General features: G+C 33.4%; 1 protein-coding gene across 1 annotated transcript in view; it reads right to left on the reverse strand.

The window, feature by feature from the left end:
• Positions 1-27921, reverse strand: part of e (nonribosomal peptide synthetase ebony) — a 913052-nt gene that overhangs the window by 384208 nt on the left and 500923 nt on the right. Inside the window, exon 6 of the mRNA XM_089595875.1 lies at positions 17536-17703. Coding sequence (XP_089452001.1) covers positions 17536-17703 — 168 coding nt within the window. The remainder of the gene's footprint in view (positions 1-17535; positions 17704-27921) is intronic.

Below are 27921 nucleotides of genomic sequence, written 5' to 3' on the forward strand. Positions count from 1 at the left end.
TACTTACTTTGTTCTGCATTCAAGATAAGTTGAGCAGTTTACTGAGAAAGATTGGAGGAGAATTACAACAGCAGTGCAGTAATAGAAAACAAAATAGTGCAGATTATGCTACTGTGCAGAACAGTGTAGAGTAAAAAGATTCACCATCAGCATTTAAAAATTGTGTAGCTACTGGTATAAGAATCGATCGTAGACACATTAAGATTGCTTTTTTCTTGAACGTTACCACAGCTCTCATTGCAAGCCAAGTTATAAATCTTCAGAACAGCATAATGCTTTGGAAATTAATTTTGAATTTGCCACGGAGTACATAATACAAAAAAAATGCAGAAGTAATAGATCAAAAGCATTTTAATACTCAGAATGTTGGAGTCTAAGAGTCAACTAACATAGATAATGACGATTAGTTTAATTCAAACATGAAACAGCCTATTATGCATCAGATGGATGAGTTTTAGAAGAGAGACTCTGGCTGGATACAATAGAAGATAATAAGTTTGACAGTTAATACAAACAAATATAATCTGATGAAGGCAAGTGCATATGTTGAATTACCAAAAGATAAAATGATAAGAAAATCATATGTGAATGTACGAAACAACGATAATAAGTGCTTTATGTGGGCAGTCCTGACCGCACTACATCCCATGGACTATAATGCTCAGTGAGTAAGTCATTATCGAGCATATTAAAATGCATCAAACTTTAATCCAATAGAGCTCCCAGTTTCTCTCAAACAAATTTTCAAACTTGAAAAACAAAATGCTGTCTCTATAAATATATATATGTTGCGGAAATATGGTGATAAGCATACAGTATCACCATATCACATTACCTACATGAAAAAAAAACAGTCATATAAACCTAGTTTTTCTGCTAAATTTTTACGTTGATAAAAATAATTAAGAAGAAGACAATCAAAAAGTTCCAGAACCGAAAAATCAACATGTATGGAAGAAGAATCTGTCAAGATTAGTAGCAGATCAAATATCAATGAAAAAAAAAGTGCCAGATTTGTGATATTTGTTTACATTTTTTCTACACGGAAGATAAACTTAAAATGCATAAACTCAATTGCAATAACGTAAACAAGTGTTGGATATAGTTACCAAGTAAATAAAACAATATTGTTAAGCTTAAAAAATCTCATTTCAGCAGAAAAAGGCCCTCATGTCATTTATGCGGATTTAGAGTGCTTACTTAAGCCTGTGGAGAATGATGTACGTAAATTTTAGAAGCATCAAGCTCATAGTATAGAGTATTACACGAAATGCAGCTTTGATGACAGCCACTCAGTTTACAAGACTTACTGAAGAGAAGACGATGAGGAAACTCCAGCAGAGTGGTTTATTTGAGAACTGAAATCTTATGCAGAATATTTGCAGCAGTTATATGACAATCCAAGGCCAATGAACTTGACTTGTACAAAAAAAATGAGTTAAGACAGACTAAAGCTTATCATATTTGTAGTGACTCATTAAAAATAATCAGAAGAAAGTACAAGATCATTGTCATCTGACTGGAAAGTTATGAGGTACTGCACATGAAAGTTGCACCATCAACTACCAGAATTCAAGACTTATACCAGTAATTTTTCACAACCTAACAGGTTATGACATACACTTTATTATCAAAGAGCTGACTACTAGTAAAGACTTTGAGGGACGAGTCAACCTTATCGCTAAAAATAAGGAGAAACACATTTTATTTCTGATGCATATAAAAAGCAATGATTTTAATTTTTGATTTACCGAACCATTTCAATTCATGCCCTTCTTCATAAAAAGTTGGTATCATATTTAGATAAGTATGAGATTACTAACAGTAAATTTCAGCATGTTTATAGTGAGGAGCAGATAATTATCTTGCTAAGAAAGGGTGTATTCCTTTACGACCAAGTTAGTTCTTGAGAAAAGATAAGACAAAGAGTGCTGCCATATAAAGATGATTTTTATAATAAGTAAAGCGATAGTGAAATTTCTGATGCACACTATGAGCATGCACAGAATGTTTCGAAAAAATTCAGAATTCAAACTCTGGGAGAGTTCTCTGATCTGTATTTAAAGATAGACGTTTTGTTTTTGGTAGACGTCTTTGATAATTTTCGCTCAACTTGCATGAAAGTATACAAGCTAGACCCTGTACATCACCACATCACATCTGATCTAACGTGGTATGCCATGTTGAAGCTTACCTAAGACGGATTAGAGCTACTCACCAACAAATACATGCTCCTATTCGTAAAGAAAGGCATCAGAGGGGGTGTAAGTCAATGCTGTAAGTGGGAAAGATTATAATCTTTAACAAGAGGACGAATACCTCATGTCCTTTAATGCTAACAACTTGTATGGGTGGGAAATGATACTGGCAATACGCAAAGAAGATTTTCAATGGGTTGGTCACATCATAGAGTCAAACTTTCTCAATATACTAGATGATTGTTATAGATACATATTGGAAGTAGATCCAGGGTATCCAACAGCTATCTATCACGATCATGAGGATTTATCTCTTTGCCTATAACACATAGCTCCGCCTCACTTCAAACAGAAAAGGTTGATGACAACTTTGTATGATAAAGAGCGCTACGTCATACATTACAAAGCATTGAAGCAATCTATAACACATTGACTAGTACTGAAGAAAGCTTATAGAGTTCTGAGTTTTCGAGAAAATTGATGGCTCAAACCGTATGTAGACCTTAATACGGAGAAGAAGAAGCAAAGTCAAGACAAGTTCGAAAAGCTATTTTTCAAACTTATGATTAACGCCGTGTATGGTAAGATGATGGAGAGTAAGCATAAACGAGTAGATGTCAAGCTAGTGAACAAGTAGGACGGGCACTATAGTGCGGAAACACTCATCACTCGACCAAACTTCCAAAGCCACTCAATCTTTGCAAAAAATCTTCTTGCTTTTTAACTAACACGCACGGAAAATAATATGAAAAAATCAATTTATATTGATTTAGTTGTACTCGATATATCTATGAATATCATATACGACTTCCGCTATATGAGTCAGCTATTTAATAAATGTAAGTTTACTTTATACTGATACTGACAGCTTGATAAATGAGACTTGTAGACAAAGTGTCTACAATATTATAAAAAAAGACATAAAAAAACTCGATACATCAGATTATTCACTGAATTATCGGTTTAATCTACCCTTGGTAAGCTAGGAAGTCATTGGACTGATGAAAGGTGAATGCTGTGGCAACATCATGACGGAATTTGTTGGATAACGAAGTACGATGTATTGCATCCGTTTGAAAAATGAAAAGCTAATTAAAAAGAAAAAGGTTGATAAATCAGCTGTTGTGAAGACCAAAATAGGCCTTAAAGACTACGGGAAATATATCTCCAATAAGTCTACACTTGTATGTTAGCAAAATAATATTCGCTCTAAGTTACTCATTATCTGTACAGAGCAACAGCGGAAAAAAGCTCTTCGCCCACAAGATGACAAACGTCAGTTACTCCCAGACAGCACAGATATGCTTTCATGGAGCTATATCTCTCTAAATGACGATGTCGGAAAATAAATAGAGGGAAACGTGGTGGGACAAGAAGTGGAGATAGGAAAAGTGAAATTAAGAAAAGAAGATGAGGAGGAAAAAGAGCTACATCCTCCAGCTGAGTTAATTTTGTCACCTAACAAGCATCATCTTCTTCTAGATACTACAGATATCCTACCATAGAGTCATAAGCTTAAATATGATGACGTAGATGGAACTATGCTTCAGATACCCACGAAAAAGGGGAAAATAGGGGAAGTAAATAAGGAACTTGATAAGGTGGGAAAAGTCAATGAAAAAATGATGGATGATATAAAGGGTTAAATAGTAGGCAAAGTAAGTGAAGAGAATAAAGAAGGAGGAACAAGACTCAAGTGGGTATATAAGCAGCTCAGCTCAGTTCAAGAAATCATTCGGTTGTCCCGCAAACCTAAGGACAGATAGTCTCTCTGCAAGCGTCCAAAACTTCAATAACCGTTTTTTTTAAGTAATTATCATGCATACTACCTTATGGTAACGTTTTAACAAATGTGTAATCAGAATTTAAAAAAATAAGTCTTACATCTCTTAAATGTATTGCGGGCAATATCAACCTGCCAATGAAAAAGTTGTCAGAGCTAAAGATTAGAAAGAAGTATCCAGTGACTAATGTTAAGCGTGTAACTACAATGTATAGCCATAAAATAAACATTACCATCAACAAAGACTTTCAGCTCTTTCTACCTGATTAGGTTTTCAAAGTTATTGTTAATGATGATAAGTTATTCAATGAACTATGGAAGATGGTTAATAAACTAAGTTTATTCATTAAATGTTTAGGTGACGGTAAATTTAACTTCTCATAGTTGTATTTATAAATGTACTTAAAAATGAAATGAATTTATTTATAAATAAACTTGTTTGTTAAAGTGTACATGAAAATTCAATAAATTGGAAGAGAAGGACGCAGAATGGTAACATGGTGATCAAACCACAGAAATGAGAGCGAAGGTCAAGGCTCTTATTTCTTGTCTTAAATTATTATTTGATTCCTAATTGAAGTCTAAACTAAAAATAAATCAACTTAAGTACGTATCTAACTGCACGCAGTATACATTTATATAAAATTATATCACTTCAATAAGAATGATAAGCTTGCACAGAAGCTCACTGGGATCGTAGTAAGGAAGGTAGATAGTTAAAGGTGCCATCGAGCACAGCAATCACCTGGGGCTTTACCACAAATTAGAGAATACCAGCCAAAGCAAGTATCCTAACAACAAAGAGGAAGGTGGGACGATGTAGGTGTAATCAAACACAGCAATCACCTAAAACACACTTTTCTATTTAAAATACAAGCTCTCGTTATTGATTTATATTACTTAGAATAAACTTTAAGGACGGAATACTGATTTTTCTTTACACAGATTAAACAGTTATGAGAGCCATTAGCTCAGTTTAAATTGATAGTCTTTCTTAAATTAACACTTATAGTAGGGCAACAAAAGAGAAGCAGTGAGGAATACTTTAGCAGACTAAAAGGCAAAAGCGCATTGAAGAGTGAGCTCGTGGCGTCTCTCCGACTCAGTATGTTGGATGTACATGTATATATATATGAGACGATCCATATCAACCTGATGACCTCCCCTGTCCATAATTATTTAAAGAATTTTGAAATTTTTTTTTACGTAAACTGTAGCTTATACTTGCTAGTTTCAAATAGCATGTAACCTTTATCATTTATTCAAAATGGTGGACGAACATGGTGGCTAAAGGAAGTCTATCTGCCACAAAATTGACAATTTTTTTATGTTATACGAGATTTGCTTATGAGTATGTAGTAGAATTCGTGTACTTATCTATTTCTTTTATTTCTTGATACTATCTGAGTACTGTACTTGTATTTAAAGCTGTACGTGATTTATTACCTAAAAAAATTATACAAAATCAGTTCTTTATGGTTTCGGACCACTTAAGTTGTAATTCAATGCAATAATTACGGGAGGTAACTGTATTTTTGATATGCAATTGTCAATCTATGGTTTTAGATGCATTAAACTGAAAAACTTAGCCCCTTACCTCCAAATATTTGTCAAAAATCGGTTGCATCGTTTTTAACCGAAAATATTTCTTCATATGGCACTACAACTCCACTAAACCATGTATTAAAGTAAAAGCAAACAGTTTATTTTATAGACACTATTAATGTATTGAGTATCATATCTATATTCCACTTTCTCAGAATCTGATTCGATGAATCCCATCAACTACTCAATACGTTCTAGAACAACATTTTCTTTAATACATGTGCATTTTAATGTGTTATATAATTTGTAACTTAAATAATTTAGATAAATTTAGATACTTTATTATATCTCATAACACATAACATTTGGAAATATTCTAAGCATACTTTAAGGGAATAAATAGTTGTCAACCAATTTAAAGATCAACAGTTGGATCTCAGTGGTCAGCAAAGAAAAAAAAGTAATTAAAAAATTTTGTGTTTTGATGTTTTAAACAAAAGCCAATGGATTATCGTACCTATAAATAATCAGTCTTTGAACGTCAAGGTGGAAGATAAGTTAAAGAACATACAAAATAGTGAAATGCTGTCGTACAGACTTTTAAAAATAAGTAGATGAGCACTTATAAACAAAATGTTTAATTGTTGGTTACTTATATGCAAAAATTCATCGGACGTTAAATTTCACTTCTTCAACCAATAATCAGCTGCAATATAAAGTTCTATAAGACTTACTGTTTTCATAACTTTTATTTCGGTTTGTAGTACCTATTAAAAAGGGTGGGTATACATGTTATTTTTTTCGATGAAATTCATTGTCACTTGCCGTCATCTAATGCTTTCTTAAGCATACCTGATCACAAACTCTTGTAGCTGTACTTGATAATTTGAGGTATCAGTGGGCCAGCTTACTCAAACAGCTTCTTTATGGTGTAGTATTCACTGCACCTGGGTAGACACGCATACACACGCGCGCATACACACACGCACGCACATGCATATGCATACACACACGCAAACCTTACAGTATGAAAAGCTACTAATGTGCAGTAGCAACTTGTACTTTCAGCATGCAAAAGAACTTTTAGGAATTACATGCTTCAAAATAATTTTTCTTTTAATTCATAAAAACATTTTGAGAAAGTGGATACATGTGATTTTAAATATCTTTCATATAATAATTGAAAAATAAAAATCAACAAACTCTTTTATAGCATCAGAAATTCATTGTCACTAGGCCATAATCTGATACTTCCCAAAGTAAAGCTGATAATGAACACTTGTATCCATGGATAATAACGTAAGGTATGAGAGTGTGCGCATGTTCTAAAATATCTTCTGCAGTATATCATTCACTAGATGTATTTATAAGTATCTTACAGTAGTGGAGCTACAACTCATAAGTAGTAGAAGTGCGCACGTAAGGCCAGTATAATGCTACAAGGAATGCTGCCCAGACGTTTTAATAAATAAGAGGCTACTAGGCCATATTGTCATTGATTTCTCTAATCAAAAATAGATCGTTAAAAAATTTGAGTCTCATAAAGATTTTTTTTTAAGCCTATTGCTTGATTTTGTGTAATCGCATTATTTAGTACAGTTAATTAAGAAGAAATGGTAAGAACTTATGAAGATTGTGGTGGGGGTATAATCGTTAAGATAGTAATGGGATGGATCACTATTAAAGAAACTACAGTTAGACATTAAGCTCATTTATTTCCTAGCAACCTCAGAGTACAGATTGATATGTCACACAAGCCAATCAGTAGTAACTTTAGTAACAATGCGAAATATGAAAACGGTCGTCTACGGATGATGAAAAAAATCTTGTATAAAAAATTAATGGATTCAAAGTATGACAGACAATTTTTCAGAAACAAGAAAAATATTGAAATTGAAATAAATGGATGATGTAGTTCATATGTAGGGCTTCAAACAGCCTATCAATGACTTAGCGTTAAAAAATTAGTTATAGTTCTATTATTTTAAGACATTGGGCCTATTGCGCTTACATTGAAGCAACCATTTCCTTGGAGGAGAAGACTCTTGACTGCAATTTTATTACTATTGTAACTCTATATTTCAGCAGTAGACTTTACTAATAGGAAGTAAACATTTACTTAAGAATTAAAACAACGGCTGCATCTCACATATCAAAGCGTAGTTGGAGATCTCATGACTACAGGGGGGGGATCACTACTGTACTAATTGCAGCAGTGCTACCCGTTCGAATAGTATAGAGAAGACACTGGGCCTTGTTTTAATAGGGGGACCATGTAGCTCCCCGTAGATCAAGGCTCAAAGCTGGCACTGTTCCAGCTCCCCACCCTAAATTGTGCTAGAGGTGTAACCCAAGACTATTTTAGCTTCCAGGTTGGGACTAGCTCTGGGTCAGAACTTGCCCTATTCACCTACTGGGCAACCTCCGACCAACAAGTAAAACGGTTAATGATGGTCAAGCAATATCAGAAACAATGAGTAGGTGGAAGTGAACCAATGAAATCTATGTGAATGTGCACGAGTCCTTTCGTCAAAGTTTTGAATAATTCAAGAGGAGCACGAATACACAAGAAATTTTTTATCGCTGCCACTCATTGCAAACATGAGCCCAATTCTTGCAATCTTTATTCATAGAAGGCCACAAAAAATGGTCGCTTATTTGTTTAAGTAAAATATTAGTAACTAGATGGCTTAGATTATGCGATTAATTAAAAGTAGAATGACGAAATTAGGCCAGGATAAACGGCGAAGGTTTTTCTGCTTATGTATCGCAGAACACAATTAGTGAGTATCCACGAGTTGGTACTCTTTCTATGTGGAAAGAACAATTTTCATCAATTACTTTCTTGAGTTCTGTGTCTTCTCTTAACAATTTAATCGAAGCTTGTAATCGAGTAGTGCAGAAACAGCTGTATTTCACATAAGAGTATCAGCTTAAATATCGTCAGTACACTTTACAAATTGAATGTCAGTAAAAAACTCTGATATAAAAGGTTGGTTTAACAGCACTGGTGAGAATTCCTTACATTTATGTTAAAAAGAATACATACATTACGTCTAGTAATCGGTGTAAATCGTGAAAGAATGCCTTTTGAATAAATGACAAAAATGCTGAATTGCAGCTCAAAGTGCTAGAAATTCACGATAATAAGCTGGCCAAGAGCTTTTTTTCGAAGACATTTTTTTAGAAAAGACTGCAAGAGGTTGCGAAAAATTATTTATAAACTAGCTGTTGTGAATACGTTATAACAGAACGATTCGAAGCATCTGTTGGCAAACCAAGTGTTGCGCTAATCTAAGGATAAACAAGAAGTGAGCCAGTAGTAATGCAGTTTTTAAAGGTCTTAAAAACTTCTTCTAATTCAGATGTCTAAGTGAATGATTGAGAAGCTTTTAAAATTCATTTGCTAACTGCATCACGCAGTGGAGCTTCGTATTCAGGGGCATGAGATATAAATTTATGGTAAAAATTAACCATACCTAGGAAACAGTAAAGACTTTGATGTTTTTGGCAAGGAATGGTCTTTAATTGTTATGACGCGTTCTTCAGGCGTTCAAATACTAGCAGAAGATGAAGTATAACCCACAAAATTTGCCTCAGAAACTTAAAAATGATCATTTGTTTTGTAAAAGTTATTAGAGCGATTTATTAATACCTGATAACAATACGATATTTTTATATTAAAAACAGCGACTTGAACTTACAGAAAAAAGTTATTGTTCGAATTCTGCCATAATGCATTTGTCTATTTCTTTGATTTCTAAAAAAAGTATTTGATTTTTATAAAATATGGAATTTTTTTGCGTTGAATGCAATTATCATTTCTTAGAGTCTATTTTACTTTGTTGACGATTTCAAATACAGTCATAAAAAGTATTTTTTTTAATATTCAACACATAAAAAGTTATCTATCATTGTTTGTACGAAAATAAGCTCTGAAAAATTTAAAATAGGATAAAAAGCAAAATTGATTCGCATATTTCCGAATTTTTATCGAAAATTAAAAAAATATACATATGCAATACACCAAAATTAATGTACTCATTTTTTTTTAAATGTTAAGGTATCACTGTTGCATGTGAAAACATCTTTTTGTTATAAAATCTGAATGAATTGCTTTATTAATTTTATCGAAAGAAAGCATGTGTTCAGGTAGAGAATCTTCTTAATGGACAGTCCATGCTTTTTCTGTGAACGAGAGAAAACAAAAATATCATTTACTAATACAAAAAAGATATTAAATAGATCCAAGATTTTATCCATGAACCATTGAAAGGTTTGAACAGCGTTTTGAAGACCAAACGTCATAAACTTAAATTCAAAAAGGCCAAATGTAGTTATAAAAGCGGTCTCAAAAGTATCTCATTAAGTGACTGTAATTTGTTCAGAAGCTTTTACAAGGTCCATTTTCAAAAATTCTGTACTGCCATCGATAAAGTAAAAACATCGTGAATGTGGCAAACAGGATAACAACCCAAAATAGTTGAAGCATTCAACGTGTGCAAATCTCCACAAGGACGCCAAGCTGAATAATACTTTGGAGCTATATGCAAAGGTGATGACCAAAGGCTTTTGGCTGATCAAGTTGTACCAGCTTGCAATTTTTCGTCGAATTGTTTACGATAAATTTTTAATTTTTAGGACCTTGATGGTGCACTTAGCTTGTAACCGATGATCCAGGAGTAGTGCAAATATGATGAGCCGTTTGATGATTCGTTAATCACGATAACCTGATTGTACGAATAATTCCAGAAAACTTTGAAAGAAGAGCTGAAAATGACGAATAATTTTGAACAGCTTCAAGGCCACTTTGTGTAGAAGGGTTAAAGAAACCTTGAACTTGAAGTTCATTGTGAACATTAACTATGTATTTTGTACGGAAATAAGGAAAAAGGTGGTAATTAACTAGAAAATCTGAGCCAGTAATGGGCAAAACAACGTCGGTAACGACTGATCCCCACGGAAATCCATGTCAGAGTCTTAAGTTAAGATTCAAGGTAAAAAAACCTTATGTCTCGACTTTGCTTTCATTTGCGGCACACAAATCGCAATTAACAGTAGCACGACGTTTTGTAGTCAATCTCACGGAAAACAACATAAATCTAAGCCAGTATAGTCAACAAGAAATATCTGTGATTAATTTTTATCAACTAGAAAAAGACGGCTATCCAATAAACCGCTGTTATATGCCATTCTTACAGCGTGCTTTGATCGTTTCCCGAAAAATCACATGGAGGAATGTACTTTTAAGCTTTTTGCTAAAAGTTTGTATGCTACTAGCACGAACGATTTTCCTTTGCTGCAAGTCTGCTCTTGTACGTGACTTACTCCTCTTCCTAAAATTTTCGTTAGGACTGCGAGAACGCAAACGAGAGATTTATCGTTCAGCAACTTGCTTTTGTGAGTCAGCAATTGCATTTAACAAGTTATTTTCGGTACCATTACCTTTGTACATTGCTTTAAAAGCAAAAGTTTGCGTACTTGATGAAACATAAACGATTTTATTAGCAAGCTCTGCAAGGTTATCAAGTGTTAACCTATATAGCGTTGCCAGAATAGCACAGACATTTGAAGAGAATCATTGACACACGAGCTTATCCTGCACGACACGCAAGCAAGGGAATAAAAGTGTTGGAGGTGATGTGATGGCTTGCGATCGTCTAACTCTTCTTCACTGATCAGTGGGCAGATGGGTTGTTCTTTTGACGCAGACAACCGCTCGATTAATTTAGTACGCAAAAATGTGCATAATGGCTGTTGAAATACACCACAAGTTTGTACAATATTTTTCATCATAAATTAGCGTTGCTATGAAAACTTTACATTCCACTGCGAAGTTCAATTAATTATATGAATCATTAACTGTACATGTGTATAAGCAGATGTTTTTAAAATGAATATCCAACGATTTACTTTCCATAATCATGATAAATTCGAAGAAACGGATTACGTCACATGACATGCACTGCAAAAGTGAAAACCTAAAAAAAATTAGAAATATTTTTGTATGAATTAATAAGGATAGTAAGAACTTGTGATTTGAAATGTGAGGGGTTGAATGTTATCGATGTATTTTTACATTAAAAAAACGAATCTGACCACAAAATAGCAGAACATTTTTTGAAACACGTACATTGATATGTGTTTCAGAAAGTTTTTAGTACTCTTACACTGTAGCTCTAAAAGTTTAGTACTATAATAAGCAAGTTCACGCTATGCTTATTGACGATATAATTGCTTATTGAGATCACACACATGCGTACACCCATATTAGAATCTATATTCGGTCAATCTATCTCTCGGTTAGCAATTTTGAGTTTATTAAATAATATTAAACGTTACTTTTGGAAAAATAAGCAAGAAATGTATCCTACATATTTGTAATAGTTAAAAAAATTTGATTTAATTATTTCTATCATTTTTTACCTTAATATTATATAGAAATATCGAAAACGCTAAGATTCGTGGTTATGTCTTCAAATAACTTGACACCCTTCTATATTTGAGTGGCGATGTTTTTATACCTTTGGGAAACTTGTAAAAATAGTTTTTTAAAATGTAATTTACTTTCTTTTATTCTTATATGGCGTACTACTTAATGTTTGGATGTTATGCACATGACCATGGAAAATTATATCTGCGTAAATTTTATTTTTAAACGTAATACAATTTTTCTCGTGATATTCCTCTTTCATTCCATAAAGGAAAATCGAAAACCTCACAATTTAAGGTTATGTTTTTACATAAATTAACACCTCCCTTTTTGTGCGCCACGATAATCTATTTCGAGTAGACCACCCATAAAACTCGTTATTTTAACTCATGCATGCATGCAAACATTGCTTGGTAATATATTTTAATAAAATGATAGTATTAACTAGTTTACATAGCATTAATGTTGACTGCTGTATTATACTTGAACACACACGTGTACACGCATACATGTATACACTTTTACAGTAGAAGTTGAAAGTACACACACACTTACTGTGTACACTTTAATGGTTATGTCCATGATTCTGTACACAAGTTACGCACACATGCTATTGACGTCTATGTTTATTCTATAATACATCTTATGTATACGTACATACTAGGGCTCCCAAAATTGGCAGAATATCAACGCGCCAGAACGAAGTGACGTTTAAAAAAAAAGTGAAATAAATTTTTTGATACAACCAACAAAATGTGAGAAAAATTCACAGTATGCTTAAAAATGTTAACAATAATATTTTGTTATTAGATGAGTGATTTGTTGTTATGAAAATAATAACACCGGCATAGGTTGTCATATTCACAGAAAGTTCAGAATTGTTATTATTATGGGATTATCATTGATTTCTTAGGATTTTTAAATAACCAGCAACAACATTTTGTAAAACCAATTAAATATATGATAAATATTACGCCAGTCGTTCTGTGTTACCGACTGTAACAGTAGCAGAGATACACAATGCAGAGGTGCCTACGATTGCTACCGCAGTGGCTGCCGGTGCCATTTCATGTCTTAATTCAACTGCTTCCTTTTGATGTTTAGATGAGTTAGTACATACTTTTGCTAGTGTTTATTGAGCAACATGTACATGGCTTTAACATAAATTATCCTAAAACTTATTTAAAAGTTATTAATAAAACAAGAGTTAAAAAATGTTTAAAAATAATCCTTCCATTCCAGCGTTGTAAAAAAAGGCTTTGTTTTAATTTTTTTCATATTTAGGTGATAGTGAGTGAATTGCAGGAAAAAACTGCTTATGTTTGACAACTGATCCTGCCTATTCTTAGATACTTTCAATAAAACTTGGATTAATTCAAAAGTAAAAAGAAGTATCCAACATGAGCAAACTGGTCAAATACTAAAGTATTCCAATTTTTGTACGAAAATTGCTTGTGATTGATTTGTGTATAGATTTATGTAGTTATGAAAATTCAAGAAAAAAAATTAGGTCTGAAGATGAGAAGCCAATTAAAAACTATTTCTATAGATATGATTGTATGATTTTTTTGTAAAAATATTTCATTCTATCAGAGCACTGTTTTGCAATTACCAATTATTTAGTATACTTGAAAAAAAAGAAATTGTTGATAAAAATTGTATACAGCGCACTTATAATTGTTGTTTATTTTTATATTTTATACGTGTTTAAAAGCTTACGCACGTTGTATAAGAAAAAAAAATTATTTATTTCATTTCAACTAGAAAATGTTTGATAAAATAACGGCAACAGCAAACAAGGCGATGCAATATGAAATTGAAAAAATCGTAGAGGAAGGTTAGGCAAATAATTGCATATGGCTTCTAAAATGTTGTAGATTGCATGTCAGTTGATATTTAAAATTAAGATAAACTTCATGTCACTACAATTTCTTATAAATTCGCAACCATCTAATACATGTTAAAAAAGTATACGTACATTAAAAAGGCTCTGAAATCTCAAAAATACTGATTTCGAGTCAGAGTTTGTCGCAGTTTATTTGTTTACTGATACGCTCGCAAAAATTAGTGCTATACACAATATGGCTTAAATTATACAATGCGGTTACCAACATACTTGTTTTTATATTCACGCTGTAAGCACACTTCAATTATCTTCAGGGATGGTTCAGAACAGCTCTCTTTACACGTACGACATATTTTATGTGTGCACAAAGTTCCATCGATCGTTGGTACTTAAAAACAATTCCGGCTCTTTGTTTTAAGCGATCTTACGGCGCTCAGAAGATGTTCGGGACTGCTTTTAGTATGGGAGACTGATAATGTAATAAAATTCGTTTTTATGTGTAATACATGGTTTTTGTTAAGAAGTAGGTATTAACTCATTTTAACTCGCCTACGCCTTACTCTCATCATATCATTAAGCTTATTCTCAATCATCCTATCATTTTTTTCCTTTTCCTGTTTTTCTCTTCTTTATAAGTTTTGATAAAGTTTGTATCATCTTGTTTAACCAGTACATACTGTGTACAAGTTACAATTTTTTTTTTTTTCAACAAAGTTAGTTTGTTATAATATTTTTTTCTACCAAATTTAAGTAGTTTTTTAAATTAATTCACAAATTATTGCATTTCGTTACTTTGCAATACAAAAAATAAAAGATTTTAACTCTAAAGTCAAGCCATCTTTTAGCTTATTAAACAACGAACAAATCATGGCCAACAAAGATTTTGTCCAGAAACTCTTGTTGAAAGATATTTATCAAAAAAGGAAAAAAACAGGGTATTTTTAAAAAAATTTGCAGTTTTTAGCTCCGGTAAATTTTTAAGTAGATTTTATGTTTGCGCTCCCCATAGATACTGTTAAAAGTATCATTTTTTACTATTTACAAACAACAAAACTCCATTATATCACACTAAAACTCAAATCTATAGGATATATCGTGGAATGTTGACTCACTAAAAATCGATACAAAAATCGAATCTTAAGCCCAAATTGTCAACGTCACTGTATTAGAGAAAGACAGTTTTAAAACTGGAGCTTGAGAGGTTTCCAGCTCTTCTGGGCTTGCCGTTAAGTATGTCTTTCAGTTTCATTTTCGTTTTTCGTCCTTTTTGCTCAGCGACATTTTATCCTTTTTATATCTATTGTCAGTTATAGTGATGTCACAGCAATTTTACAGACATAACAAGCGTTCACATCCTGTTTAACATGAGCTTCGCTCTTCTGCCTTTTATTGTACCAGGTTTTAAGGGATTGCAGGTCATAGCAGGCAATATGCTGCCAGTTTTTTACACTGAAAGTTTACCAAAGATTAACTTTTTATTACTGTGGCAAGACTCGAACATTCAATGCTCTGATGTATGCTTTTATCCATGTCAATTTCTAGACAGTGTTTAGTCTTTATTTCAATGTACAATTTTTGAAAATTTTTCACTCTTGCTTACTAATCGATCACTTTTTTGATATCGCACTTATTACGTATAAGTGCATTTTTACTACTTTCCATACTGTACAATGTAGGTGGTCCTGCAAACATTGGCTCACATACAGCACTATTTGGTATAACGTTTCTTACGCTTTTAATTTTTTTTACTAAAACTGTTGGTGAACATTTTTATAACAACAATTTATTTCATACTTCAAACAAATTTGTCTTTTTAGTGAAAAAAACGTTCTTACCGAATCTATATGATTGTTACTGTAAAAGTTCATTGCACTTTAGGTTCGACAGAGCTTAACGTACAGTCGACAACTATGTTTTTATCGTTCTTGAAGAAACCATAAATATTAATATTTACAACTTAAAGTAAAAAGAAATATTCAGTTGTGCTTGCGATTTGTAAAGTTACAAGATACAACTATACTTATGCAAGATATATACTATTATTATTATTAACGCCAATTAAATGGCTAATGCCGTATTTCTCATATTTTTTAGGCTGCATTGGCGTAAAAAATTTTCTAACAGGTATTGCAGGAACACTTGTATAAAATTAATGTATAAGAAACTAGAGTGACGTAATTTTTATACATAGTTGTGATTTCACGACAAGTCCTCACAAAGGTTACACTTTCGTACTGAAAATGTTGATAACGATTTTTGTGCATTTGCAGGTATGATGTTTTTTTTGTATAACTTACGTATCTCAGTAATAAGCGTGTGTCTCGAATAAAGAACATTTCTCACCTACTTTCAGATAAAAACTAGCCCTAACGATTGACAAAAAAAAAAAAACATATTTTTGACGATCTTGTACTAAATAAAAACATTTTTTTCAACCTTTCTCAGGCAAACAAATCATATCTAACTTTTTTCAGAACAATATCCTAATGTCACTTTCCACTTCTTAAAGAAAAGAAAAAATAAACATCCTTTACGACTTTTTTCAAACTAAAAACATCATAGAAGTTCTATTGCCTGTGAGGCTATTTTTCAAACAACAATCATAGAAATTCTATCGCCTGTGAGGCTATTTATTGAAGCAAGCCCAAGGTACCGTATAATGTAGCCCAGGATAAACTGTTTTGCTTATTAAGGGATCACCAGTTGTTTACAAACGCCCGTGGTAAGAGAATATATAACACTACCTCGAGCGTTTTTAAGGTTCTGGTACGCTGTCAATAGAGAAAATAATGTTTGTCACATAAACGCTTTTACACCACCCTCGACAGAAATTTTGCCAGAGCTTTCTGTCTGTAATGTTTGCTGTAAACGCGTGCATAATCTAAAGCAAATACTTTTTAGGACTTTACCATACGTTCTCTTATTACAACTAAATCGATTTTACTTTTATCACAATTTTTTCGTAAAGTATGTATTTATTTATAGTAAACATTTTAATTCTTAATATTTTTTTAATGATTCATTATAAAACCTGTGATTTTTCCTTTTTACTTGTGTCATTGCCTTAAGCTTACACAATTAATTGCCTAAATCTTTAAGTCAGCTAAAATATTTGGTGCTATCGTATACTCTTACATAATGCATAATCAGGATATAAAGCTGCTACGTGGAAATATGGACCATAGTCTTTTCTACCTACAGTACCTGCTATTAACATAAATTCATCAGCAGATTTTTCAAAGCGTATTTCTTCTTGACATAAATTTTATTTGTTTTCTACTGCACCAGTATGTAAACACACCTTACAAAGGAAGAAAACTGTTTTTTTTCTCGATTGACACCTGTCTTCTGAAGTGTAACACAATGCCTAGTCATGAAACGTTTAAAGCTATCAGTAAATACAAATACAAATGTTTCTCGTACATTCTGTAACCCGTTCCATGTGTCGTCAATAGTTAAATACAAAAGCTGAGAATAAGAAAGTTAAAAGCAGGCACTAAAAGAAGATCTCAAAGAGCTGTGTACAAAAAATCTGAAAAAATATCAAAGGGTCTTGGTTAAAATTAACGTTACCAAGAAAAAAATGTCTCGTTTTTCCTAAATATTGCACTGTAATTATTTTGCACCTCAACATTGGAAGTGAAATACTGTTTTTTTTAATATTTCAAACGAATTTGGAAAATTTTAATAAGTTATTTTTTTAAAAGACAAAAAGTTTTTTGATACTTACCAACTTCCGTAGAAAATGGATTATTAACAAACTTATCTGAATTTTGATCATTAATGTAGCCATAAGCTAAATTTTTTCCAGCAATTACAAGTTCTCCCACTTGACCTTGTGGTAGTAAGTTGAGATCGCAGTCAGTCACGTATAATACACAATTGTCAATCGGCTTACCTACAAATTATTTCAATTTATAAGTTACTTATAATTTTTATGGGTGAGCTTCTATATCTCAGTACGTGTCATCTTAGAGTGTGATTTTTAGACTAGAAATATTTATCACTTCATTGTGAGCTTGATTATATGTCTATAACAATAGAGCATTTAACAATCAAGCTTTGAACAAAGCTGACAAAACTAGAGAGTTACATAAAACAGACTTATTAGAATATTAGATAAGACTTCTGGCCCCTGTAGTAATTTAGTAACATTTATATTCGCCCATAAGTGGCCACCAACCCTTCAGATGAGTTACCATTGTTTGTTGAAATAGTAAAAAAAAGGCTATGTGTAAGTAAGTAGCTATGTAAGTTGCTTAAAGTATAAGAATTCTTGAACATTTTAGTAAAAAATAAGGTGTATAACAGTTTTAAAAGTATTTTGTTTCTGTAAGACTTAAACTAAAATAAGAACGTGCCTAGGAATCCATAAGAAAAACAGATATTAAAGCCATGGGATTAACTGATAGTCAGAGCCCAATGTAGAGTTACATTAAAGTGACATATTCTTTACGTCTAAGCTTGCGCTCGGTAATCTGGTATCAGCAGAAGACCAGTAGGCATATCTCTGGGCAAGATAGCTGTTAGAAACTCGCAGCAATGTATTTCAACTTGCAATTGATCTACAGGTCATTTTCAGTAGTTGTGAATGCCCTAGAGTTAACGCTAACAAATAAAAACTACTTTAAATTCACTATGGATCCACAGGCTACTATTACCGTCTGAAGTAGTGGTGCAAGTCTTAAAGTTTGTGTCCGTGGTTGTAATAAAAAAAAAAAAATTAGGAAATCAAATGACGTATTTAAAAAAAAACATACTGATACTTACTATTTCTAAACAATACACAGATGAGCCAGCGAATGAGCAAGTTTGGTCCTTAGCAGTCAGGTACCTTGGTGAAGTCTGTAGCATAGTTATCAGAACACTTAAAGATAACTTTTATGAGGTTGGATCTTGGAGGTCACGAGCTGGTAGAAATAGATTTTAGTTGGCGAGTTCTACGTTTGAGGCAAAATCAGAACTCACTCGTGGAGGACCGTGAAGTAGCAGAAATGTACTCTAACTACGAAGTCAACTGTTCGAGGAAAAAATAAAAACTAACTTTTTTCAGGATGTTGGGGCTCTTTTATTAGGAGTGACTTTGGTCTTACTCTGGCTTAAAAATGACGCAGAAAAGCTTGCTGGAAAAGAATCTTGAGGAAAAGACAGTAGCGAACGATCTAATTGGCTAGATCTAGTTTGGGCACTTAAATATCAGCACTTCCTACCTTGCTCTTCTACATGCGTCAAGAGAAGAAAGAGTAATTTAGTTACACATGTCCTTCCTTCCCCTTCTACATTCAGATTTTACAAGTTTTTCGTGGTGACTTAAAATTGGCGTTACAATGATACATTACTTATACTTACAAGTACTAAACTATGTTTCTTTATTTGATTAAGCCTTTTGCAAAAAGAGTAGTACAAATAACTTAACATTTCTATGGAAAGTTTGGTTCAATGAAGGGTTAGTACTTTATGGCATGTCAATGAGAAAATTAGAAAAAATACAAAAGTTTCATTTTTTTTTACTGCTACAGTGATCAGAGAGTAAGTTGGTTGATTGTGCCCTGAGGACTCACAAACTCCGTTACCTATGTAAGAGGTAACAGTTCAAGCTCTCTCCCAATATTTTGGAGCCAGGAAGAGAGTAGATATCTGTAGCGAGCTTGATTTTTCCGTCTTTCCTTAGACATTGGAAAAGTAGAAAAGTGCAGCCAGATTGCCAAATTAGGTTATTGCAGATATTTAACGAAATTATTAGTGTAATAAAGAAGGCCCCTTAAAAAATCATGCATCTGGAGGAATAGATATTAAAAATCATATAATTTCTTGGAAGATTAATGATATTGTTTAGCAAGATTAATTGTTGTTAGCATATATATCTAACTAATATATAAAGCAAAGTCGCTAAAACAATTGTAATCGCTAACCACAAAAACTACTGAACCAATTTTGCTGAAATTTTTTACACTGATTCATGATACTTCCTAGATGGTTTGAGTATAGTTTTTATCTTAAAAAATTAAATAACAATAGCAATGAATGAGCTCAAAGTTTTGCAAAAATACGCCAGCTTTTCACTTTAGTTCAGTAAAATCCGCTAGGTGGCGTTGACATAAAATCAAGGCTACCTGCAACAGAATTAAATAAGTGTGGTTATAATACGCCAGAGCGTTTCGATAGTGATGTAGTTGTGCCTCGGCAGTTCAATGAGCTGCATAGAGAGTGCATATGGTAGTCTCGCAGCTGGATATCCCGGTTACGGACGACACTCTTCTGTAAGGAGGAAGGGACCTAGGTTTCCATTCACCCTGAAGCTCGACGAGTGCGATCAAATTAAAATTCATTCCAACCGATGACATCTCCGGCACAATACCAGGAGACATATCTAGCCAGAGCACAATCTGCACTAACTCTTGAGAGTTGTGTGACAGTTCCATTATCCCGCCTGGTGCAGTCAGACAATTTTTGGCTACAAATGTAAGCTAGGAAAAACAGCTGTGAGGGGCATGGGCAACAACAACGGCTACCTTCTTGGTCGTCGTGTCCCCAACGCGCTTACCCACATGTTCCCGTCTAACGATGAGCAGTTGGGTATACGGGGAACGACCCGAAGACGAGATATTCTTTGGTCAGCGGCGTACCTCCCTCCATCACAGTCTCCGTATGTCAAGACTCCCAGGGTAAGAATCAAGATACCCGTAGCCAGCTCTTCATCATCAGGAATAATAATAAAGAATAGCCTAGGGGCCACCTAAGTGTAAGCAACCTTGCCAACAAATACATTTTTACTACCATTTCTGGAAGCGATTTGTCGACTAAAAGACTATATTAACTAAGATGGGCACTATTAAATCAAGTCAGCCATTCACTAGCAGAAGTCACCTGCGGAGTTGTTCTCCGCAAGGCTAGAAAACCCGGTGACCAACGACCCTATATTACCCTCTCGACTCTAAGCACTCAACCAAGAATCACTGATCCTCTCCAAAGTCTGCGCTGGGCAAACCTATAACAGCTATGAAGGAAAAAAAAAATTAAGCCAACGGGACAGCCTCCACTGGACAAGTATCACTAACCAATCTCCCCATCTAAGATCACCAAAACAGCTGAATCTGCAAATAAAAAAGGTGCTTTAAACACCAATGTCTTCAACGTTATACCAAGAGAGGTTGGGAAAGAGCACTACAACTAGCCCCAAAGCTTCGGACTTTGTAATTTTTCTCCCGATCAGTCTGGGTTTTCAACAGCAGGTCAGAGAAGATCACCCTAAGGTATCTAGGCAGTCACAATTGCTGTTAACTGCAGTCATGAAAAAGTTAACTTAATAAGCTCACCGGTCTTTTTTGGAGCCATCGGACGTCGAACTACCTTACCAACAAATATATTAAAACTTAACAAAGTTGACAGAAAACAGCCTTTAGGGGTCACAAAAATTTTAAGCATACCACAAGTCGCAAGAGGGTGAATCGGAAGAAAAACTTCAAATGTATCTAATGAATACAATTTGAGGCGTCAAGAAACTGACGCAGAAAATTTATCGAGATTGAAACAGCAGCGTCAATATCGACAACTTAAGCTTAAGAGTCCATTACGTGAGAAATCAGCTTTTCATTGTACCCTCACAGCAATCTCTGAAATCTTTAAAGATTCTACTTCAGATTTTTTAATAAGTAGAAAATGTATTTCTGTTTTTGTGGCAATAAAAATGTAGGGTTTAAGGTCTAGGACTTTGCTCTGGTAATAAAATTGTGAGATATGAGAAAAAACAATTTTTTTTTTAATATAAATTTTTGGGGGGTTTAAAATCTTAACAGCTTTAAAAAATAGCCCCTTTCGTGAGTTACACAGAAGAAACTGTCAACCAACAACTTCTTATAGCCATCGATTATTTTATGGCATAAAGAACGCACGGTACTTTTCAGCATAATTATTTTTTTGATGTCTTACACCTTATTATTTGACCAAATAAACTATATGGATTCCGAAAAAATATGTTTTTAATAAGAAGATTGTTGTTCTAAGATGTGTCAGGAATATGTGTAAAATTTCTAACTGAAAACGTTTCACATTACATGTCAACACACTACGGTATTTTATTTAGTAAGTCTCGGGCGTAGCCGAGACGGGGGGCTGCTAGTGTAAATGTATATGTTGATGAGTTGTGACTTATGCGGACTTTACCTGCTTCTCACAAATATATCAATAACATAGTAGAATTATGCAGATGTCCGGATAACGACCCTAACATACGTGTGATTGTCCGCATAAGTCATCCGGGTGTGTGCGGCCTAAGGGTCCAGCCGTCAGGGAGTTGTGCCCCTGCCCGTATCACATGCTAACCGTGTTGCTCTAGGCGGTAGCTCGCAAACGCGCCTCCTCGCAGTCCCCGTGGACGCGATCATCGTGAAAACTGTTGCCGAACAGTTGGCTCTGGAATGACTGATAAAGAGTCGGGACAGTTGATGATCGTGACAGAAGCGTTCGTCCCGGTTCAAGCACAACGCCCATGCTACTTGATAAAACTTATCTTCGAGCGGCATGAGCGATGTGCTTGACACGACCAATGGGCACGTAAGTTTTTCCAAGTCAGACCCCTGGCATGTTTTGCTCGGCGCAGGTGGTAGTTCTTCCGATTCCCCTAGTACTAGCAAGTGGCTGGAAACCCCTTACGGTGGTGACCAGCCTGGAATGGGGAGCAGTGTCAGCCTTTCGGAGTATATCGCTATGCGCTTCTCTGCACGTTGATCACCCTTTTGTCCACATAAGTCACCTCTTGATAAACATATAAATATGTATAAATATGAATATATATATATAAAGCTAATGCTCACTGTATGAATGAATTAAGTATTAAAGTGCTTGTTCTTACTGCGTAACTTAAATATATTTAAAATTCAATCTTTGTCTACAGAAATCTTTCTTAACAACCTTTAAGTTTAATCTTTTACACCAGTGTTGCTGTTCCAAGTTTAACTTTTGGATCTGTTAGTTTTTGACATGCCATGCTATATATTTGACATTTATTATTTCGAAATACTCAGCTACGTTCTAAAATTATAAAAATCGAACGCTTAGTGATTTTTGTATTCACTTCTGTGATTGCTTACCGCATAACAAACTTCTTTTGATGAAAGCTTCTACCATAAGACTTGAACTATGCGTGCAACCTTCCAACATCAATTTGCACTACTACAACAAACAATGTGAGCAGTTAACAATTTCAGCGTTTATTACCGAGATTGAAGTATTGTATACAATTTCGAAAGCAGCTTATACCATGTAACTAAGGGATCAGCCATTTTAACCATCAATAGCTGTATGATTATTGCACTACCATTGTGCTTATGTCTAGTAAGAGTCATCAAGTTGGTCGTTCAAGTGATTGGTCGTTCAGATCCCTAACCTTAAATACCCTTCTTAAACAGTTTAACAACTCGTTGTTCATGCCAATATTTGCCATTCTTTTTTTATCAAGTGCTTTAAAGTAACTATAAAGGTTATAAAGTAAGTTTATTAACGTCTTTGAAGCAAATGTAAAACATTTTTCGGTGACTAAGCTGTGTGAGGGAAGCTCAAGCAAATTATACTGACCTCAAAAGTGGTTCAAAGAAGAGAAAGAAACAGAAAATCGTGTTTTGACATTGAAAGCATCAGCCTAATTATCATCATCGCTCCGAGTAGTCTCGCTTAGGATTCAAACTATTTTTGTGGTCAACCTTGCATAATCTTGGAACTGTATACGAGCAGACAGTAACTAACTCACAATCATAGAAGTAAGGTAAGTTTAGAAAAAATTAACGTTGTTAAAATGTTGTGAATGCGATTTTGAAAAGTTACAATTCAAATTCCATTATCTTCAGCCTTGTAAAATTTATTTAATTGTCCAGTAAGACATAAGTTGGCTGTTGATTAAATTTTGTTCCTAAATTCACATATTTTAACATTAAAAATCGTAACATATGAGAACAGAATCTTAGCTTTAATTAATAAATTAAGTACCAAGCAAAAACAGCCAGACTAATGTATGATAAGAACCTTAACAAGGATATAAGATAAAAAAAAGCTAATATATACAACTACTGCATTACATAGACAGAAATATAAATAGTAGGTCCACAGGTTGACGCAAAACATACTCGTACTACTCCATATATTTCACTTATGGAAACCTAATACCGCAACGCCGAGTCAATGGTTCAAAAGAAAAGTATACAGTTAGTAAGAGCAAATAAAGGATTCGGGTCAATAGCTGCTTTCTGACGAAAAAAAAAAACTTATTTCTTAGTACAATAAATTTTGCAAGATCCACCCTTTCTTCAAAAAATTGGATGTCACAGTTTTTCAATTAATTTTTTTCATACTTAAAACTACGTTTTTTTGTTTTTCATTACTGTTCAGCAAAGACCAACGTGCATGTGTGCAGCACAATAGTAACAAGTAAACTTTCAGATTAAACTCAACCTTAAAAAAGTAGACTTACAGATGACTCACCTCTATTCAGAAGTTCTAAAAATGGCACAATTACCCTTTCTACTATACCTGTTTCTAAGCTACATCCTTCCTCTCCATCACATTAGTTACTTTAATCAACAAGAAACTTAAAGAAAGGAGGACAATAATTTTGGTCCCCTAATCCACTTTATGCAAAGTGAGAAAAATTAAGTCTGTTCTAGTGCGCATATTTTTTGCTATACGTCGATGACCCTGCCCTTCTTAGCTAATACGATAAGAAGAGTGCCCATAAACTCTACTTCATACCGTAGTTACACTTCCACATCAGCACCAGTGGAGGATCCAACAAAAGAGTACAACGCATCGGTCAACGTCTTCACTTTTAAAGGTTTTTTTTTTAAATCTTTCGTTTCTGTATTTGGAAATACTTTTCTGTTTTCTCCTAACAAATTTCCATACCATACATCTTTACGCTAGTTCTCATGTCATAATGCAGCAATAATGTCTTTACTTGAGACGCAGCAATAATGTCAATCGAGTTTTTTGTTTTTTTACTCTTTTCACAGATATGATAGAAAGAGTTCTATTATCATTTACTATCATTTCTTTACTTTTTTCACAGAAATGATGAAAAGAGTTCTATAATCATTTTCTTTTATTTCTTTTATTTATTAATTTCATGTATACTTTAACACTTTTATAAATGTAACGTTAATGTAAGATGTATATTTGGCGCTTATAACTGAATTTTCGTGCATGCGAAATCGCAAGAGGACGAGACGCCATGACGCTGCACTTCAGCATCTAATACCTATAGTTTCCTTATTCTCTGGCAGTCAGTCTGTCGATATGCACTCCCTGCTTTTCGTATTTTCTTATTTCATTTGATCTTGATTCATTTCAGTTCAGATTACGATTGTATCTTTGATTGTAAAGACTAAAGATACCATATACTCAAGATAGTAAGAATAAACGTGTTGGTTTTTGCAATAAAAGCGATAGTGTTGTATATTTTATTGCCCGATCAGATACCCATACATCTATACTGCTATCGGTTAAGGAACTTAAAATTTTTAGAAAACCATGGTGGAAAACAAAACGAAGGGTGATGTCAGAAGATACCAGGAACGTCTTCTGCGCAGAGCCTTAAACAATTTTGTTACAAGTTTGAAATCATCAGCACCTCAAATAAATAACAATGTCATAGTGGTACCAAAACATTTTAGGGATTGTATCGAGGAGGTAGCACCATCAGAACCCAAAAAGCTAAATGACACCTCTGTGGTGGTAGCAGCAGTAGAAAATAGTAAAATTTAAATTTTTTATTTTCATAAAGTGCGTATTTACATTTTTGACTTTTCATATAGTACATGCAGAATTGAACTTCGTGCTTACAATGCAAGCAGATTGTTTTATACGTGTGAAAGAACGCGTTTTCTTTCGTGTCACTACATGTGGGAAAGATATCGTTTTCTCTGACATATTCCATGAGAGTGATTGGACTGAATCATTAATTTCTCTTCACAATTTTCCCCATCAGTATCATAAGTGCTTGATGATTGGCATGAGTTATTAGAGCCATCACAAGACGCAGAAATAACTAAAAATGAAGAAAGTATCGAATCATACATACCGTCTTTAACCTTGAGAGTTAAAGACATATCTCTTTCGTTGACTACACTACCAGAAAATAATTTTTCTTTATCCGAAAATTTAGATACTTGGTCCAAAGAAGAAAAAAGTGTACTTATGTTAAGAGTATAAGCTGTTTAAAAAAAAAGAAATAAGATGAATAGCCAGGGAGAAAAAAAAACTACAAATGAAAAAAAAACAATTATAATAGTTTTAAAAACAGGAGGCTCTTAAAAAAAGAGAACTGAAGGTGATGGAGAAAAAAAAAATTGAAAGACGAAAGAAATGAAAAGCTGAAACTGCTTCATTAGAAAGAAAAAAAAAAAAATGGAGATCTTACTAAAAAAGAAAGTGTTAAGTGTAAGTTCCATAGACATAAAAATTTATTACAACAGAAATTGATAGTTAAAACAGTCATGTTACGGTACAATGTAAATGTGATTTTCAACAACTATCTCCTTGTAAGCTTTATATTGTAATAGAATAAATGCATTGACTTAAGTTGTATTATACGTTCAAAGTAATATAAGAACTTTTCTAAAAGATTATTTGTTTCTAAATACTTTTGTGTTATCATGACACACTTCGGACGTAAATTAAAACTTTTATAACTCCATTTTGTAGAAAGATCGTTTAGAGAAATAATACACGGAGGAAAGTTTTTGACAAAAGCTTACTTGGTGATTAAAATGAAAAGTTGAAGGTTACAGGGATACGATGAAACAACTTGAAAGTGATCAAACGTCTTAATGATTTAATTTATTTATTTCGTAGTTCTCCTCAAACTTATGATTAAACTAATACATTAACTTTTGTTAAATACTTTAAGAAGTGAAATTAAAAGTATACAGAAGTTATCAAATAACTGTGTACAATAGCTAATTTTTATGATAAATAATTAAAAATTCATTTGTGTTAAAAAGTTTTTTTAATATGACCAAGTTTGAATACTAATTTTGGTATTAATAACAAATAAAATTATTCATGTACGATAATACGAACGAATGGTCTTATATGTAACATTTAAAATTTAATTTGATCAATTATTTTGAACCCAGTCTTTTATTGCTACTACATTCCTAACAGCACACTTTGGATAAATGTAAAAGCTATGAAGTTGACATGGTATGTAGTCACGCGTCACATTTGCCAGAGATGGGCACCCATGCTCCTTGATATTGGTAACTCTAAAATTAAATATGCAAGAAACTTGGAGTAATACTTAATACTCATTACATTTTTTATTTATAAGTGATTTTCAAAGACATACTTGCATGATAATATTTGTTTTAACCAATTTTCATTTTATGACCCCTGATATGAACGTATTTAACGTCGACCAGCATGCGTTAAAAATTATTAAGTCCTCCTTTGTAAGGAATGTTGATAAAATTTTATCTTATCCCATAAAAATAAGCCTCCAACTATTTATTCAGACTTTGATCTTTTTTTGATAAACATTCTAATGGGTGAGGTAGCTTTAGCACTATAACAACAGGTATGGCATCTTTCTTTAATTCAATGAAACGAATCCCCATAGAAATCAAAATGATGCCAAAACTTTGGAAGCCCTGAAAGTCTACCATGTGCTTTATTTTAATAAAAAGGAAATTGACGTTGCTCAGTCAAGCACAATCAAACGACCAAATGCTGTCTCTACGAGACTTTACATAATTTACTCAAAACATACACGTCCACCCCTCTTCATATCATCTCTGTCCTATCAGAATTGAGTCCCTCCTCCCTCCCACCATATTTAAAAACTTTCAGGATTTTAGAGAATTGAACCCCTCCTCCCTCCCTCCATGTTTAAAAACTTTCAAGATTTTAGGGGTTGCATTAGCTTGAGCAGCTCACTTCAAAACAAACGTTACATTTGTAAGCTTCCTCGCGAGAGTTTTGATATAGATATGATATAAGTATCAAAAATTGATCAACAGTGAAGTTGATACATTTAACATACAGATAATTTTGGATGTTAGCCTTACGATTTCTAAAGATACTGATTTTTTTACTCAAAGAAATAATTTGACAACGTCAGAAAAACAAA

Source organism: Copidosoma floridanum, unplaced genomic scaffold (genome assembly GCF_036245765.1).
Source record: "Copidosoma floridanum isolate Cflo_tuat_1 unplaced genomic scaffold, Cflo_Japanese_pri ptg000004l, whole genome shotgun sequence".
NCBI classification, from domain to species: Eukaryota; Metazoa; Arthropoda; class Insecta; order Hymenoptera; family Encyrtidae; genus Copidosoma; species Copidosoma floridanum.